Source organism: Pseudopipra pipra, chromosome Z, assembly GCF_036250125.1.
Source record: "Pseudopipra pipra isolate bDixPip1 chromosome Z, bDixPip1.hap1, whole genome shotgun sequence".
Lineage (NCBI taxonomy): Eukaryota > Metazoa > Chordata > Aves > Passeriformes > Pipridae > Pseudopipra > Pseudopipra pipra.
Genome location: NC_087581.1, coordinates 46,027,122 through 46,046,280, shown reverse-complemented (window position 1 = coordinate 46,046,280; position 19,159 = coordinate 46,027,122). Strand labels below are relative to the sequence as shown.

The 19,159-nt window shown below is 34.9% G+C and overlaps 1 protein-coding gene across 4 annotated transcripts in view; it reads left to right on the top strand.

Annotated features, from left to right (window-relative positions):
• FER (FER tyrosine kinase) overlaps positions 1 to 19,159 on the top strand; it is a 156,173-nt gene that overhangs the window by 60,510 nt on the left and 76,504 nt on the right. For all 4 annotated transcript variants that reach the window (XM_064641023.1, XM_064641024.1, XM_064641026.1 and 1 more), the window contains exons 11-12: positions 12,699 to 12,791; positions 18,600 to 18,803. In XM_064641023.1, the coding sequence (XP_064497093.1) occupies positions 12,699 to 12,791; positions 18,600 to 18,803 (297 nt within the window). The remainder of the gene's footprint in view (positions 1 to 12,698; positions 12,792 to 18,599; positions 18,804 to 19,159) is intronic.

The window sequence follows — 19,159 nt, the reverse complement described above, 5'->3', positions numbered from 1 at the left end:
TCTCTTACTCATTGGTCACTGAGTCTTTCCTCCTTGGTGTCTGTATTTTCAGAATAGTCTTATTTGTGTTTATGATTTATAGCTGTGATCTGTACATGAATTCAGTGGACCACAGGCTTTACTCAGAGTAGAATTTTAACACTGCTTATTTCTAGGATTTGCATTTTTATTGTTCTGTTGTTTAAATTATAGGCCATTCACTTAAAAGTTGGACTCAGTGATCCCTGTGGGTCCCTTCCAACTCAGAATATTCTGTGAAATCTGTGAAACTGGCAAATATTTGTGGTTTTGGCACCTTACAAAGATTACCCATTAAGCCTACCTCAGATAAGCTGCTCGGGTTGTGTGTTGCAGCTGTCACAAAGTTGCTCTATCATTTTATCTATTAACATGTAAGGTGATTCTGTGGATAAATAGGTATCTGTGAAAACCAAAAGCAAACATTGTTTGCAAACGTGACTGGGCTAGCTGTCAAGCAGAAATACCTGATCAAATTTGAATCTTGGTGTACTACAAACTCCTTCTGGTTGAGTTTTATTCTTTAATACATATAACATAAATGTGGATCTGGCTAAGAACCAGTTCTGTCCTATCAGACTGAAGCTATTTGGTATTAACTCCATGAAACTTTGTTTTATTGTGACAAAACAAATGCATCCACTCAAAATCTAATTTTCCAAACAGGATACAATTGCCAGTCCGTACTTAATAACACTGTTTATTGAGAGAAGAACTATCCTGCCAGATCACACAACATGAGATGTTATTTCTTCTCGCTTGATATAGCATTTGCCAGGTGGCTTTAGTAAAGCCAGTCAGTGAGTCAACTGGAGCCAGTCAATGAATTATTAGAGGGATCCTCATTGGTAAGTGCCAGTGTGTAGAGAGCAGAATCCAAGAAACATTACCTTAAACCAGTCAGAACAGTATAATAACAAATTTAAAGACAATACACCTCTGGTGTGATCATGTGATGATTGGCTGGAGAGAGGATTCTTCCCAGGCCTCTAAGAATTTCCTTTGACATCAGGGGAAAACTTAGGGGTTTCCCAACCCCATCCCCCAAGAGTATACTGTTTTCTGTAGGTTGGCATGGACCTCTGCTGAAGCTGGGTTGCAAGTCCCTGCCTACGGCCTGGGAGTAGACAGCTCTCAAATGTTTCGTTCTTGGCGTCTTGTGAACCATAGAAGGATTTATGGTTTCTTGTCGATTTCAAGGTCATGCAATATGCATGGCGCTGTTCTTGGTCTCCGTTTCTCCCTTACCTGTTGCCTTTTGTCTACTGTTTCCTTAACCCTGGCACTTCAGGATATAGCTGCTTCAATTCCTCTAATCCCTTCCAGACTTCCTTGGACTTAAATGCCTAAGATCTGAACTCCATCACCAGATTTGTCAGGCACTTATCTTTAGCAGGCATTACTATCTGTATCTGTGACTAAAAAGCAACCAAATCCAACAGCTTTTGAATATATTTAATGAGATCTGGAAAAACTATGTCATTCTACTTGTTACTGAGTTGTGCATTCTAATTGAAGTAATTGACCTGTATAGTAAATGCTATCTCTAACAGATGCTATATTCAGTTGATGTTATGTTTATAAATACTGCATTTAGGTACTTTTTGGGCTACATAACCTCTAGTTAGCACAGTGCTGTGCTGCACTGGCTGATGCACAGAGTATTTTCTCCTGTAGCTTTAGTTTTTGCTTTATGCAGCTGATACATCATCCAGTTACTTGCTTTGGTTGTCTTTCCATCTCTTCTTCTTTGGATACAAAAAATGCTGAACTCTAAAGAGAGGCAGTCCTCCTTAGAAAATCTTGTTTTGGATGGAAGCTTTGCTTAAATTGAGGTCAGGCAAAATTTTGTTTTTAGCATCTCTAGGAAGAAAACCCCAAACTATCCTTCTCACTGACCCCTTACCTTAACTCTGTATTCCCTGTACTTCCTTGGAACGTCTTTCGACTAACAGCTGTGGCAGCAATAACTCACCTGCTTGTAGCTCATATCTGTAATTTTACTCTTTGTTGCCTTCTAATCTCCCACCTACAAACTCACATACAGATTTGCTTTATGAGGTCATATTTTGTCAAGGTACTTATGCCACTGTACTCAGTGGGACCAGAGGAGCTTTGCCTGTGCAGATCAGGTTTAAAGGATTGAAAAGTTTTTTGGTTTGTGCTTTGCTGAAGTGTGGCTTGGCTTCCTGTCTGGGAGTTTTGGAGGTTTAAAATAACCAGCACAGATTTTTCTAGTGATGAGAAAAGGATAATGGCTTGTGTTTCTCAGTCTGCAGGGTGTGTAAGTATACATGAATTTCTTGCAAGCCTATTACTGTTATTTTAAGATCGTGGTTAGTAAAGTTAATTTTCAGTTCCATATGTTGTTTGACGTGTACACTGCTCTTCAGGAATTCACCAACATGCTTGTGGTAGCTGTGGGTGGTCTTCATAACTTCCTTATTTCATCTACTGACTGTTGCAGAGAACATTAGAAATTGACGTCTTTTGGCCATTTTTTGCAAAACTTTTACATTCGCCAGTCTGGATCCTCATGTAAAAGTGTCCTGGAAGTTGTGTTTGTATTTGTTTAATCTGCTGAATTCATTGTGTGGAGTACTGTATGTGTAGCTTGGTTCTTTAGACATCTGCACTGGAAAATTGTTCATGCTTCATATGAAATGTAGCTTAGAGGTTCTGCATCTGTGGTTTTGTATTAGGCCAGTGGTTGTAATGAAGTTCCGTAAATCCTTAAGTAATATTTATGTGTTTGAAAAGTTTGCTGTAAACTTCTAAAAGTTAAGCTAACTACTGGCCACCTAAAACTTCACCAATCAATTGAGGAAGTGCCACTACCAGTTACTATCATTTGTTAACAAGTGCCAAAACCACTCTATGGTTATACTTTTTTTTTTTTTTTGTGGAAAAGGAAGTGTATGAAAACTTCAGGACATATAGTTTATTTTATACACCGATGTCCATCATTAGTGAAGGAAAACGTGTTTTCAGTTGATTTTTTTTCACAATCTGGCCAATAGAGATATAGTTTTTTTAATATGAGTAGCGCAGCATAACGTGTGTATGTAGAAAAAATCCATTTCTTCCATTGCCTTATCGAGAACTTTCTTTCTAGCTCAGGTTTTGGATTTTTTCTTTTTCCTTTTTTTCTTGAAAGGGGGATGACAAGATTAGTCTGTATGTGTATGCATGTATATAACCAATTTTAAAACATATTTCACATTAATGACTTCATCACTTCAAGTGGCAGCTGTAGTGTTGATCCTGATTACAGCTCCAGGGCAGCAGTTCTAGTGTTACTGCATTTTTCTGTTTTTCTGAGAATTTGGATCATACACACCCGAAACTGTTTCTACTGGATGAATACACTATTAAAGTACACAATAAAACTATACAGTATGAAAGTACACAATAAATCTAGCCTCTTTGACTCCAGAATGCTCCTAAGAATTGTTAAATTGAAATGATTCGTGAATGCACGTTATATCTAGATAATAAAACATGTTTTTTTGTAGCCACCTGACAAACTGTAAAGTTTAGAAAGGTGGAAGTATATAATTTCCTTATAGGTGGTTTGCTTTGCATGTTTTATGATCTCTTAACCTTTTTTTCTCTAGCATATTTTGAGCTTTATATTGTTTTTAAATCTATGGTTATATTCTCGAAATTTCAGGTCACATTCATGAAATCTCACTGATTCAGAGATTGCTTATTCTGATGTTGTTAGTATGTGTAACTGCCAAACCATAAATGCTGATTTTTGGGCTAAGAACTATATCTGGCTTAGGAAGATGAAAAAGTTTGGAAACAGGAAAGTATTTGAAGAAATGTTATACATTCCCATTCAATTTGTACACTCTTACTTGACATCTGTTTTTGAGTTTGGTTCAGGTTCTTTGATTGCTTCTTGCCTGCATCAGAGGCAATATAGTTCGTTCCCTGCTTTTTGACTTCTTGTGATTCTTGGTTTTCTTGAGCAGCAGCACAGCCTACATGTTCAACAAGATGTCCTGGCAGATGCGGACCTTGACCAGCAATTAATTCACCCTTGCATTGTTTTTTAATGGTGAGCTGCCAGACGATGTGAGATGAAGACTCTCTTGCTTTTGTGAACATTACGTACTCAGTACCACTGGGAGCACTCAGTGTTATCTGTTTTATGTTCTCCTGTTGCACCTTCGTGAGCTTACATAGAATTATAGCAAGAGAGAACTTGTGTTTGTATATCTGTTATTGTCATGTGGCAGTGGCAACCAAAGAGAAGGATCATGCCATGGAAAGGTACTTCCCCTTCATATATAGCAAGTGCTGTACAGACTGAAATTTGTTCATTTTTTATTACTTGACACTAGTAAAGTGATATTGTAAGAATTAATAAAAGTTTTTTACACTCAGTTAATAATGGCATTATTGATTAATAACAGTGCTTTTGAAATCAGTGAAACAATTAATATCTAAGCATGTACATACCAGCCTGAGGTTTTTGTAGGACAGAAATCTTCATTTTCCCTGTCACATATTTCCACAGTTACATAAGGTAATGGCATTTAAACTTAATTTTTCAAAAGTATATATTCTTTCTAAATTTGTCTTTGAGCTTTCAGAAGTCTGACTTGGTTTGTTAAATTGCCTTTATTGAAATCAAATGTCTTTTTGTTTGGCATCATTATGTGATCAGTGAATGGAAGTGCCCTAGGATTTAGTGGTGTAGAGATACGTTTATTGAGCAAAGAGATACATTTATTAGCAAAGAATTTACTGAGTTTCAGGGGCCTATCTGCATTGGAAAAGCCTTTGTCCGGCTACTTTTTCATTCCACAAAAACAGCTGTTGTACAAGATCTCAGTGCCTCAGCGTAGGGGCTGTACATTTAGTCATGTTTTTCTCTAGAGAACTGTTGACATTCTTGATGATAATTCAGTTAAATCAGAATATTATATTTTTAAAAATAAAAAAGCTGTTAGGTATATAGGAATTAAAATGTACCCTCTTTCAGGAAACATTTTTGCTAGCCCCTATAAAGAGGTGCTCTACTTCCTTGAAGACCTTTAATATGTGTTTTTGTGTTTGCAATATTTACTAGTTATTTCAAAGATAAAGGTGACATTTCCCTGACATTTCATATGTAGCTTGGAAAATTAGTCCTCTGAAACTAATTGAAACAGAAAACCTAGAGCAGACAACTTAACTGTATTTTCTGTTACGATAGATAGTGTTTCAAAAAAGAAATCAAAGGGTCAATCATATTATGGTATTCATAATTCTTTTTTGAAAATTAAGTTATTTACACAGAGTATTTGCTGACATCTGAGCCTTTCCTAAGTAAAATCTATCAAAGGCTTTTGGTTTTTGTCTGCAAATAGTTCACCAATCACTTGTTTAATACTTTTTCTTATTCCTGTTTTCCTGACAAAAACCCAACATAAAACAAACAAAAAACCAAAAAAAATCCCAAACCAAAAGAAATCAAAACAAAACAGCTTTGTATCCTGTGTCGCGACTACAAGATTCTGGTATGTAAGAAATCATAGGCATATGAGTAATCATAAGAGCAGAAAATTTTATGTGGAAAGCAAGCAAATATTTTTTGATAGTAAGTTGGGTAAATTTCTTGACTTGTTAAAAATTACATGTATTATTTTTAACAGCCTTTTAAAAATTTTAATATTAGCATCATATTTTGTAATTACGTTCCTGCTGACCAGACTGTAGTAACAGTGCTTGATTTCACATATACCTGTAATGATTTCTCAGGTACCACTCCAAATAAGGTCTAAATGTTCCAGAAGGTATCAGGTCACTATTTACTTAGTGATCACAACCAAAAAAATGTGCTAGAAATTTTCAGGAAAGGAAGAGAGAAGAGAGCAGAAAACATTACATTACTGTATAAATTAATATGCACCTGCTTCCCAAATGCTAATTTAAATAATTTAAACTGGAAGAGATCTCGGGGGGTCCATCTGGTCCCACTTCTTACTCAGAGCAGGGCCGTCTTTCATGTTATATCAGACTGCAAAGTGCCTGGTTTCAGTTGAGGCTCTAGTAGCTCCAGTGATGGAAGTCCCTCTGGGAAAGTTATTTCAGTATTTGATCACTGTCCTCACTGTGATTTTTTTTTTTTTTTTCAGTATCTAGCTGGAATTTTTCTCAATGCAAATTGTCCTTTCACTGTGTACCACCTAGAAGAATTTGGCTTAATGTAACTAACGTTTTCGGCTCCCTAAATTGGAAAATTGACATAGGAGAATTCAGAAAGGCAAGAAAATACTCAAATCTACCCAAGTAGATTGGGCTTTACAGACTTGAAAAAGCAAACTGAAGGGGAATGTAATAAGGATGCGTTCTTTGTGTAAGGTGTGGGGTTACAAGTGAGTAGGGAATAATGACGGTTCACTGCATCTGCCGAAGCAAGGAGTAGGGACCATCAAATAAGCACAGTAGGCAGATGATTCAAAGCAAGCACACAGAAATGTTCTTCAAAAACATGTAATTAGGTTGTGCAACTGGTTGCTACAGTAGTGGGTTTTAACAGTTTATATAGAGTCAGAAAACAGCTGAAAAATATGGAAGGAGAATCCTCCCATGACTGTTACATGTAGAAACCTCACATCTGACACTAGTAAGGCAGATCTTATACCACGGATCGTCAGAGGACAAAGACATGCTCTGAAGAATTTGTCATTCTCTTCTTGTTGCAGGTTATTAGGCCACTGGCATGGTCTGGCCTTTGGTCTGAGAAAATATACTGTTCTTAAATTTCACAGAAGTAAGTCTTGTTTTTCAGGCTACCCTCTGCAACTCAGAATGTGGAACATTAATTTGCATCCAATGCAGTGTTTTACAATATGTGTGCATCAATTATGCATAATTTCTGCTGCTTTGGAAAGTATTACTTGTGTTAAAACCAGAAAATGTTGCGTTATCAAAAAGTGATTTTTGAATAGGTTTGTTGTTTAATTGGCTTCTCTGTGTATTTGAGATATTTTTAATTAGCTTTGAATGCTTTAATTTTTAATAACTCTGTTATGTCTACATAGCTCTGCACAGTGCTGCTCCCTATTCTAGGTATCTACAACAGCAAACTAAGAAAATGCATATTATAATTACTGGAAAGGTGCTTCAAAGATATAGATGATCTGCTCAACTAAAATAATCAGCTAGTATTCAGCCAGAAAGTCATTCCATGTGTGAGTGCCATGTTTAAAATATCCTGGAGTTTTTTTGGTAAACACAATAGATTCTTTATCTGGTTTTCTACATATGATCTTTCTGAGATGCTCAGTTCTGTCATGGATGGAAAACCAAAAAAAAACTACTCAGCAACAACAACACAAAAAGCCATTTGAGGCGCGAGATGAATCTTATTTATGAAATCAAAATCATACAGGGACATTGGCCACACTGTACAGTTTGCTCACATTTTAGTGTGTCAGCATTTACATCTCTTTTAGAATGTGCTAATATCTATAGAACACAGAGATTTTGTAGTTACTATATCCACTCATCGATAGCCTGGCCAGAGTTAATGTCATAGTCTTAAGTTTATTGCGTGCTTTTAGGGCCTTCCCTAAGTAACTTTTAATCTCCATGACTGAAGTTACTAATGCAGAGGATCATTTTCAGAAAATTATTTTCTCTGTTTTGAAGAATTCTTACTTGTAAATCACAAAACTTAATTCTCACATCTTACATCTATAGCTCCCTAAAACCCAAAAATGTTCCTTCTTCTCCCCATTGTCTAAATTTGAAGCCTTAAGGTGTATGTTATTCAGGCTCCTTTTTCATCAGGGAAAGTGTATCTTCAAACACAAAGCTAGCATTCACTTTATGAAAACTATCTTAATTGCACTGGCACATACTGTCTGATATGCCTTTTTTATCTGCATGTTCATTGAACTTATCGTTTGCAGTAGCTACTGGAATTCCCCACTTCTGTTTTTATCTTAGAGCCCTTGTACTGTGCTGAAATCGTTCTCATCAGAATCTCTGAGGACCAGTTCCCCAGCCACATCACAGAAACAGTACTAGCACACTCGTCTTTTAGATATCATTGATTATGTTCTTCTAATTGAAATCTTTTCTTCTGAGAGCATTTTCTCTTTCAGTTGGAGAGTCCTCATCTTATTTCCTCTAAATTTCCTGTGAAGGTTCTCCAATTTAGTTTGCAAGCCCACATTCAACTTCTGTATCCGTGCAGATGGTTTGCATCTGACTCATGATGCATTTTTTTATTTTAATGGAATAATATTAAAGTATAAGCTTAGTTATATCACTATACTACGTCTGACTAGTGTTTTAAGAATATTCAATATATGCTGCATTGTCCTTTGTCCCTCTTACTGATAGTCTTCCACCTTCTGATCAATAAAGATAGTGTTACTATTTGCCTGTCCCTCAGAAGCATTAATTCTGTTTTAGATTTATCTTAGATCTCTCTCCAGTCTCTTACTTAATTGCTTTTCTAAAAAGAGTATATACTATTTTTCTTGTATAATAATATCTAGGATATAGAATTATTTCTGGATTTATACAGCTAAAAAGCTCTTCTGGGTTTTTACATTATACAGTTCAGTTTAAGCAAAGTCTTTTGCCCTGTTGCTTTGTCTTCCTCATGTTCATTCAAGATATTGTTCTGAATATGACTCGTATGGCTTGTCACTTTCATTGTGTCACACTCTGGGTATATTATTTTATTTCTTGTGCAGTTTAAGATTTGCGGTGATTTTACACAGTGACAGAACTGTATGCTTGGCAAATGAGGGATGGTTGTCCAGAAGACGGTAACAGTTGTAGCACATCACCATAGAGCATAAATTGTAGTGAAAAATCCATTGAAATGCACAGGACCTCACGGTGCACAAGATCCCCCAAACTGAATGTAGAAAACACAGAAGCCGAGCTTCTGCATGTCATGTATAAAAATGCGGTTGAGGAAATCCTCAAGGAAATCCTTGAGCAAGTGCTTCAGCTGCGTTTTTCAGTGCAGAATCCTGTGCTTCTTTTTGGGTCTTTGTGCTTTATTTTTCCTCTCTGCCTCTTGTCAGAAGAGAAAAATGGACAGTAAAATTAAGAGTGCCAGAGGGGTTGTCTTTTGCTGTGACATCGCCTGAAAAGAGCTGAAGTGATTGTTTCCCCTCTTAAGAAGGAAAAAGGGAACTGGAACAAAAAGGCTGGATGAGGTGTATACAACTGGGAAGAGGGTTTGAGCATCCCTTGTTTTGTGTCAGAAAACTTAAAGTACTGCTGTGTCCAAAACTGGTTGCTTGTAAAATGTGTCAGAGAACACTTCTAATCTGATTGTTACAAGTTATCCTTGGAGAGACCAAATTCTGCTCTCCTGAAGTCCATGGCTTTCTTCTTTCCTTCCTTGTTGCCCCAAGCATAGAGGCATTTGACTGGGCCCCCAGGAGAGCTGACTTTCTGTCTGGAGTGGTTGGAATTCCTTGGTGTTCTTTCAGGTGTTCCATGTTTACCATTATTACTATGTTTTACTTTATTTTTGATTATTAAACTGTTCTTATCTCAACATACAAGTTTTACTTTGATTCTCCTCCCTGTTCCATGTCGTGGTGGGAAGAGGAGGGTTTGAGTAAGTAGTTGAGTGGTGCTTAGTTTCCATCTAGGCTTAAAATCATGGCACCTAGCTTCTTAATGGTAAAGTACAATTTATTCTGTAGTAATTCGGTCATTGCATAAAACATTATGGCCCACAGATTAGTTTGCTTTTATAATGAAATTGATGTAGTGTAAAATAAAGGAAGCGAGAAATCATGCTACAATTGTGTTAATATCTCTGGAAGTAATTAATTTAAGCCAAAGTGAAACTGAATCAGCTAATACATTTTAGTAGCTGCATTGTATATGCTACCAAGCTTACTGCTCCATAATGTTCTCTCCAGCATCCTGATGCAGAACTCATAATTCCTTTCCAATGTCTATCTCAAATTTGTTAGGCTGATAGTAACACATCTTGTGATTTTGAAGCTTGTGTCGTGACTACACAACCATCATGGTTGTGCTGGTTGGTGACATCTTATGTCTGCTGGAATGAGCACTGTGTGAAATTATAATGAACTTTCTTCCTGAGGACACAGAAAGTCTCTGCTCTCTGTTAGATTCCTTTAGAAATTTTAAATAACCTAATACCCTGAGATAATTCTTTCATCTACTAAATCCTTTGCTAAAGTGGAAGGCCTTGACTGAGAGGTTCAGAATTTAATGTAGCTAGGTTGGAGATCATTGAAAGACAGCTCTGATGTGTATTTGCTTTTATTTTGTTCATCGGACTTAATATAACACCCTGATTTAACTAGTAAGGTTGTACACACACAACATATATATATATATATATATATATATATATATATATATATATGAAAAGAGGTAGATGGGGTATTCTGAGTTGTAGTCTTATACTTGTTTAGGAAAAAAAATTATACCTAATGTGCATTAAAAAAAAATCTCTTCATACTGGTGAATATACAGTTCTGAGAGAAAACTGGTTTCCTGCACGATTTAATGGGTCCTTCAGAGGGAACCTCCATCTGGGCAAAAAAAATTCAGTGGAAGACCACTGTTGCTGCTCTTCAGTTTTGTCCTGGTTGCCCTAAAAATTCTAAAATAGAGTAAATAAACTCAGTACAGGCTACAGTTGTGTTTGTCGTGTCTTTGATAATGCCTGCTGTGCAGACAAATTCTAAGTCTTCACTGTTTTTAAAATACGGAGTAGTTTCAGTATGTCAGAGGGGAAGTGCTAGGAAATACTAAATAGCATTTATAAATGTATTGCAGTTTGAACAGGACATTTGCTACATTTTGAACAAAACCCAAGTGTATCCCCTAAATCCTCATTTCAACACTCATGCTATTTAATGCAACTGTTTGCCTCCGTATATTGTTCAATGGTACTTATCGAAGTCCTCAGTTGGCCCAGTCCATGAGTCTGGGACTTTGAGTCAAAAAACCTCCCTCTTGTTAAAATTACTTTTTGTTAAGGAGAAACTGATGAAAATTGTAGTTTGGTGTTGTCATTAGATAAGCAAACTGTTAGTGTCCAATAGAAAGAAAACTCCTGAGTTTGGTAAGGGAAGTGTAGTAGAATTCATGCATCTTTTGGTAACTTATTTTCTGCTGTCATATAAGGATACATTTGATTGCTGCTAAATTTCTTGGCTCACTTCTGAAGAGATGTGTGAAACTTAATGGATCATTCCGTAACCAGCATGCAAGCAAAAATAGACTCTGTCTTTGATTGTTAATGGGATTTTTTCTTTTCTTTTGGTGAAGCCAGTTTAATTCCAGCAGTATTATAAGAATAAAAATCAGGATTCAGCACAAAGTTGTTTTATTAATATAAGATTAGTTGTCATATCATACTTGAGTCTGATAGAAGTAATAAAAATTTTACAGATGGGTAAGTGGGCACATGGTTAATGAGTATTTCCGTAACTGAGACGCTCCCTATTACTGTTTTGACAATTTGACTGGTTTTTGCACTCTTTTTTTTAACAGCATTAAAGCAAACTGCAGAATTTTGCTACAACAATGTTTAACCTATGTCCTGTTGAACTATGACACCTGTAAACTAAATTGTATTAGGGAATCATTTGCAAACATTGGTAGTGTACAGAATGAATAGATTTTGTTAGTTATGTGGAAGTCCTGGAATAAGCTGAAGCTGCATTTATTACATTATCGTATTTTCATTTTTTTCTGTCAAAGGTGTACATCTGAAACTTGGAAGGATGCAAATTTTCTTTTTAACACCAGCAAACAGTTGTAGTCTGTCTCTATGATCAGTTTCTTACAGTTTAGGTAACCTATAGCTAATTAGAATGAGGTTGATAATGTGTGGTTTCTCTACTTCCGGCTTATTTACTTTGCAATTCATTAAAATATCTTTGCTGTTTCTGGGGGGAATTTACAAGCAATAAAGTCAGTTTGTCAGTGTTAAAAGTACATTCTTTTTCTTAAGAGTGTTATTAATTTTGAGAACTGATAGTAAGAGATTAAGAAATATACAATCTTTGGACTAAGTCAAGTTATGAGACCTTGGAATTTACATTGACTTATGCTGAACTAGAGGTCCTTGAAGGCTGTTTCGCAGAGCCCTCTGTTTTCAAAGCCCTGTTCTTTCAGAGTTTTAAATCCAGACAGAGGCTGCTCTTACGGTTTGCGGCAGTGCCAGAAAAGAAATGTATCCTAGAGCCTGCACTGATGGGTACTGATATTTACAAGTAGTCTATTGTTAGAGAAGAACATGTTAATAAAAGCAAAAAAAACCCTAAACATATATTAATATACATATGCAGGGTTTTTTACTATGTGGGAGGTTTTTATTTTATGTTTTCAAATCACTGTCCTTTTAAAATGACAGGTATTTCAGGAGAACTGAGAATTATGTCCCATGCATTTCAGGTGTAAAAGAATTTTGGTTTTCTTTATACTTAAAATAATTGCACAAAATATTTAAGGAAATAGAGAATTTCTCAGCAGAGAAGTCAATCTGAGTTAACTTAATCCAGTTGATGTTGACACTTACAGGTTTGTATCAGTAGAGGCTTAGCCCTTGTCTTTTATTTAAATTAAATTCAGAAGTCTACATGGCACATTCTCCAATAAATCAATTATCATACAGGTTTGCTTGTTTTCACTGGAGATTCTTCTTTTTCTCCTAGGATAAGAAGGACAAAGTCTCAAGATTTGACACCATACGTCATTCCATAGCAGGAATTATAAGGTCTCCAAAATCCATGTTGGGCTCATCATCGGTAAGTAGTATGAATAATATAGTGTTGGGATATAATCTTATTTTTACATCTTAAGTAGAATTTTTTTTGTAAACATGCATTTCTATCCAAATGGACAAAAATTACATTAAAATAATGTTATAAAAACACTGTTCTGATTGATCAGCATACATGATAACATCATGGCATGATGATGTGTCAGAACAACTTGCTGCACTTCAGGTAAAAAGTATGCTCTTGGCAGCTCTCAGACTAGTGTTATAATTTTAAGGGTACTCTTCCCACTGAGGCTGATTTTCTTGAAATGCACTGTCTTATGATAGATGGTCATGCATATTTTACAAATGGTTGCATTAATTATATTCCCCATATTTGTTATTATTGCTACTGCTACTACTACTACTGGTGCTATTTAAGTAACTAAGTATTACACAGATCTTGCTTCAATCCCCACAAAAAATAATTTTTGAATATGTCTTAGTTATAGTTGGCTTTTGTTCAGATTCTGTAATGATTGGAGAAACTTCCTGGGTGTTTTTGCTTCTGTGTTTCCACTGTTTGTTTCATATGGAGAATGCAAGACTAGTGAGAATATTTGAGCACCTACTTAGGGACGTGTCAGATTTTACTTGAAAACCTTCTTCTTCTTCTTTCTCCAAGTGGAACATGTGATCATTCCAATCCTCCTAACATAAAAACCAAAACTAAAAAAAAAAAACCAAAAACCAAACAAAAGAAAAAAAAAAAACTCAACAAAAAAGTTGGGCAGAGTTTTAAAAACTGTTTAAAACTGCCTTTTAATTGTGATCTTGTCACCTGAAATATTAGCTCAAAATAGCATTCTTGAGAAAACTTTATAAACAATGGATCTTCTATTTTATGCTCAGGATTGCAGCCAAGGACCCATGAGAAGATGCAGTAAACTGTGTTTAAGCTAAACAATATTCAGAATGTGTGGAAGAGATTACAATTGCATATCTACATACATATAAATATACATGTGTACAGAACAAAATAGTACGTAGGAATGAAGGAATGGAAAAATAAATCTGATGGGATAAAATTAGGACAGGAAGGCTTTTCCTATGAAACATGTGAAAGCTGCTTGACATATTTGAAAAGTAACAGGAAAAAACTTGCTAAAATATTGAAATCCTTGGAGTTAAACAAAATCTCCACATTATCAAGATCTTAATTTTATAAAACTTCTAACTGATATAAAGTTTCAGCATTTCATAATAAAAACCTACTAAAATGTGTATTCCTGTGACCTCGTTCTTTATGTAGGTGAGACACAGCATTCAACTTTGGCTATTTCTGTGTGTTATAAAACTTAAAATTTAAAAAAAAAAAGCCAAAACTCCCACAAACCACGAAACAAAAGCAATTCCTCTGACTAAAACTGCTTCAGAGAAAAATTGGAAGACAAAAATTGTCAAAAGGAGGATCAAAATAAAACATTTTTATTAAATCAGGAGAAGTCAATGTCAAAATTTCAATTGACCTAAAGTGTCATTTTAAATAAGCTATGTGCCAACATTTTGGTTTTCATTCTAATCTATATCTCTGCTAATTCCATGGAACTTAGTGTAAACCTGGCTGTAGATAGATGGTAGGTAGCGTTGGTGAAACCTTGGAATACATTTGGGAGAAGTAAGATGAGCTTTGAGTCATTTGAGTCAGAAAGTAAAATCTGAGTAACAACTGTAATCTTGATTATCTTTTGGTTAAATGACACCTACATGACTTCAGAGTCAGAATATATAAACCACGCAATTTTCAGTTTTGCTTTGTGTTTAGATTTAGCTATTTCTTGTGTGTTAGAAAAGCTAACCATGCATATATAGCTCAAATTTGCTTTACAAATCAGTACTTAGCTATTAATGTTTCAGCTGCTCATCTGTTTCCCGCTGACAATTACATAACCATGCTTAATTACTAAATATATAAACTGGTACTTAAAGCTTATTATCCATCAACAAAGTATGCAAAGTAATTATTGAAGGTGTATTATGAAGTAATATTAACATACATGAAAGAATTTGTTATTTTTTATATAAATTTTTAAAAATATTTTTACTTAAGAATAATAAAAAAGGGATCTCAAAGCAGATTTGGGCTGGTGCTGATCCTCTGATAGAGCATAGTCTAAAATGTGATGTTAACTGCCTGTTGTCAAATCATGTGTTTTAAGTATATCGAAACTTTAGAAGTGGAGCTATATCTAATTTAAATGTAATGGTATTCTAAAAGTAACATCTCGTATTTAATTGGTAGGATATGTTGAATTTTGTCTGTTTGAATTAAGGAAAACTAGTTTTTTGTGTGTTATCTGAAAAAAGTCATAGAGAAACTGTGTAATTCCAAAAGCAGAGAGGAGTTTAACTATTACTTACGTGTTGGCACTGAAATGATTTACATGTTCTCAGAATGAGAAGATATGGGGTAATACAGGAAAAAAGTATAGTTTGAAGAGAAAACAAGAAAGCTAGGGATGCAGGGGTTTTCTCTTGGACAAAATGCAAGCTGGTTTTCTATAATAGCAGGATATGTAAGTTTAATCAAATGAGGAGAGAAAACACAGCTTACTTGTACTGAAAATGAAGTGCTACACATAAACTGAAAGAGGAGTCAGTGTCTGCCCTTCTGCATATTTTTTTTTGGTACTGAGGTGTTTGAGCTTGACACAAACATCTGTTACTTTTTATAGGATAATTTTTTTATTGTTTATAGGATAATACGTGGAATTAATGTTTGTTTCATGTGGTATATTGGCATGTGGGAATGAGCCAGGTACATGGAATCTGAAGGCAGGATGTTACACAGGGAATTGTCTCAAATTATCAACCTAAATTTACTGCTTTGCCTTCTCATTTTTATCTCTCCCACTCTTTTACGCTGTGAGAAAAAATGTCTTGACAAAATATTTTGTTTGCTTAAAGATGTAAAGTAACAAAGTATGGAAGATTTGCATTCAGAATATATGTAAAAATACAATACTGAGCATGCTATTAGTTTAATAACATCTCATCCCCATTATAGTTTTTATTTCATTGGCAGTATAAGAACAGGAATAATATGTAAATTTTTTTGAGTTAGAAATAATACACTGCATTTTGCTCAATTTTTCTCTTGAAATAAGGGCAGCAGCTGGGGACTGCTTCATTTCACTGTTGGAGAAAAACTGCTGTTTCAATGATTTGTTAAATAGGGAAAGAGAAATGGGCTCAGTGTAAGTAAAGAGGACAGTACTAGATACATAAGAAACATGATGAAGTGTATGAGGCCATTTTACTCCTCTTAGAAGAAAAAGTGTGAATATGTATATAAGGAACACACCCACCAGCCCCAGTAACCTGGGAGTGAAATCTGGAAATAAATGGAAATCTCGAAAGAAAAAAAAGGAAAAAAAAAAAGAGAGATTGGGAGGGAGAGTAGAAATTTGACAGTCTGAGTTCTTTTCCTTCTGTATGATTTTGTTAATTTTTTATCTTTAGCTTTCTTACAAATTAACAACAAAAATCCTAGAAAAAAATTTCTTCATTTAGGCTGTTAGTGCACAAAGTGCTTCCGTAAGTGTACATACAAATGTGCAAGAGATCCCATCCCCCAAATGAAATTGTAAAATATTGTTTTTTCAGGTGTCTAATTAGTGATATTAAGTTGCTTGATGATATTTAAAATCATTAGAGTTTAAAGAAGAGAGGTGGGAATTTAATTTTGTGCAGACAGCTTTTTTCCCCCGTACTTTCCTTAAAAATTAACCTTTCCTTTAATGCTAACTATAAAATGCAATAGAAATATTGCCACTTATAGTGATATAAACTGAGTTGAAATCAATATTAAAAGGTTATGTATCTTGCATTTGTACTGTTCTTTCTGAGCTTTCAGCCATATTTGATTCCATAGCCAGTCGGGGTGAATATTGTATCATGTAGAAAATACGTTAGAGTCAGAAGACTTGTTCATAAAAGTAATGCAATTTTAATAACACTGCAAACACAAATAATTACTGCTTACATCGTCAGAAAAACCACCTTGATTTTGATTGTCCCATAGTTTATGACAAGAAGCAAAGGTAATATAAGGTAGAGAACAATCAACAAAGGAAACTGTGGAATTTTCTTTTTCTTCTAAAGTAATAAAATATTAATTTAATCAAATTTCAAAGAGGGGGAAGATTGATGATAGTGGCATAGACAACATGATAGTTAACAATGTCTTCCGTAAGGTCTTTCTCTGTTACAAAGGCTTTTAAGATGTTTTATTCTGGAGTGTGACCCTGATTGTCTGAACAATGCCTCAGCCTGCACCCAGTTTGTACATAAGTAGGTGTTCCTATCTGGTGGCTTCCTTTTTAGGAAGCAATAAATGAATTGCATGTCAGATTTATTTTTTGTTTTAGCCTTACTTTAGGAAGACATGAAGTAGTTTAGTGACCCTGAACTATCCTTTTATCCTTAAAAACATTTCCTCTCTAGTAGAAATATGTTTCTGTGGTAAAGGGTTTGCTGCTCTGAACCCCTGAACGTAACAGAGGTCTGGGTTTTCTTTTAAGTCAGACTGGGTGTCTTTGAACAATAAATGTTCAAGTAAATACTGTTCTCTAACATTTTGAAAGCTTATTTTTTTCTTTTAGCAATTTCTGAAAGAAAATGTTAATGGTGGCAGACAGCTCTCATGTGAGATGCATTTAACTGTTTATGGCATTGAAATATCTGACTACCTTCTTGGCCAATCAATATCTCCGCTTTTAGCAGTTCACTGTGCTTATGAACACAGAGCCTGGGAGTACAGCTTTTGCTCATAAAAGCTCTGACTGTGCACTCTATGTTCAAGCTGTTGTGATTTCTTACATAGTCCTTGCTATATGTTGATTGTCCTTCACTAAGATGTGGATCTTCATGCTGTTACCTAGATGTGAGTTAGGAGGCGTGCCTGGGACACATGCAACATACCTGTTCAACTCATAGCACAATTACATTGTTCAGAGCTTTACCACCCTGGCTGTGAGAATTTCTATGAGCTCTGGCAATGGTCTTGAATGACATATAGGTTAAGCAAGGGCTTGTCTTCCTACCCATAACAAATAAATCTGAAGTAGTCATTTACAAAATACAAAGTTTTCCTCTGTGTTTTCTTAAGCGATGTAAGCATGTTAAAATTAATGTGTGAAATCATAGTTTAAAACTCACTAACTTCCACATATAACCATTAGCTTCAACTTATAGCCATTTCCATATAGTGAAAATAATTTCTTAAAATTTTTGTCTTCAGAAACTCTATATCATAGTGTTCATAAGGACAGTACATCCAGGTGTATATTCTGCACTAGAGTGTACCTGCTAGGAAAAATGTCTCATACTTATTAATTGATTTGGGATAGAAGTGATAAATTCTGTGAAAACACTTTATTCATTTCACATGATTTGTATAAATAAGTTTATTATGATTTTCTGTTTGATAAGTTTCTGTCTGAATAAAGAAATTATTCATTTTCAATTGTTATTAATGGCATGTCAGAATGAGTGAGAAAGAGTTGGTCATCATGGCTTATGAGAAACAGCAGGCCAAGTGAAAAATATTACATGGTTTTATGGTTGTTTCCATGAACTTCTGCTTTTGATGCATTAATTTTTCAGGTAATTGAAAAGAAAGTGATCAGTATGACTGTTTTATAAATTTAAGAGCCTTGATTGTGTTTGTTAATAGAAATACATAATTTAGGTACAGAAATAGAATTTATTGTTGTTTATGATACTTTTCATATAAAAGAAAACTCTGAAAATTTACTAATATAGTAACATTTTTCTTCCATTTTTTCCCAAGTTCTTTGATGTAATCTCAACCACAGAGAAACCACTGTCTGAGCAAGACTGGTATCATGGTGCAATTCCAAGAATAGAAGCCCAGGAGCTATTAAAACAGCAAGGAGACTTCTTGGTGCGAGAGAGCCACGGGAAACCTGGTGAATATGTCCTTTCTGTGTTTTCAGATGGACAACGGAGACACTTTATCATACAATATGCTGATGTACGTCTCTGATATAGTACTGAATATTCAATTTAGGACCTACGTAGTTTACTATAACAAATGGATTTAGCCTTTATATGAAAATATGAAAGCTGTGGGAAATATTTCCATCAGTGCTGAAATCAGGGGAAAAGGTCATTTTGAGAAACAAAGGAAAAATATGAGGTATCAGGTTATTCAATTTCCTTTATCCTATTGATTTATTTATTATTGAAAAGCCAAGATATTTCTGTATATGTTTTGAAATCTAGAACTTGTTATTATTAATTTATGCATGTACCTTTATGTATTTTTAAACCCATTTACATAGTCGGTGCCAATTAGACTACTTTTAATTCGAACAATAAAGGTTCAGC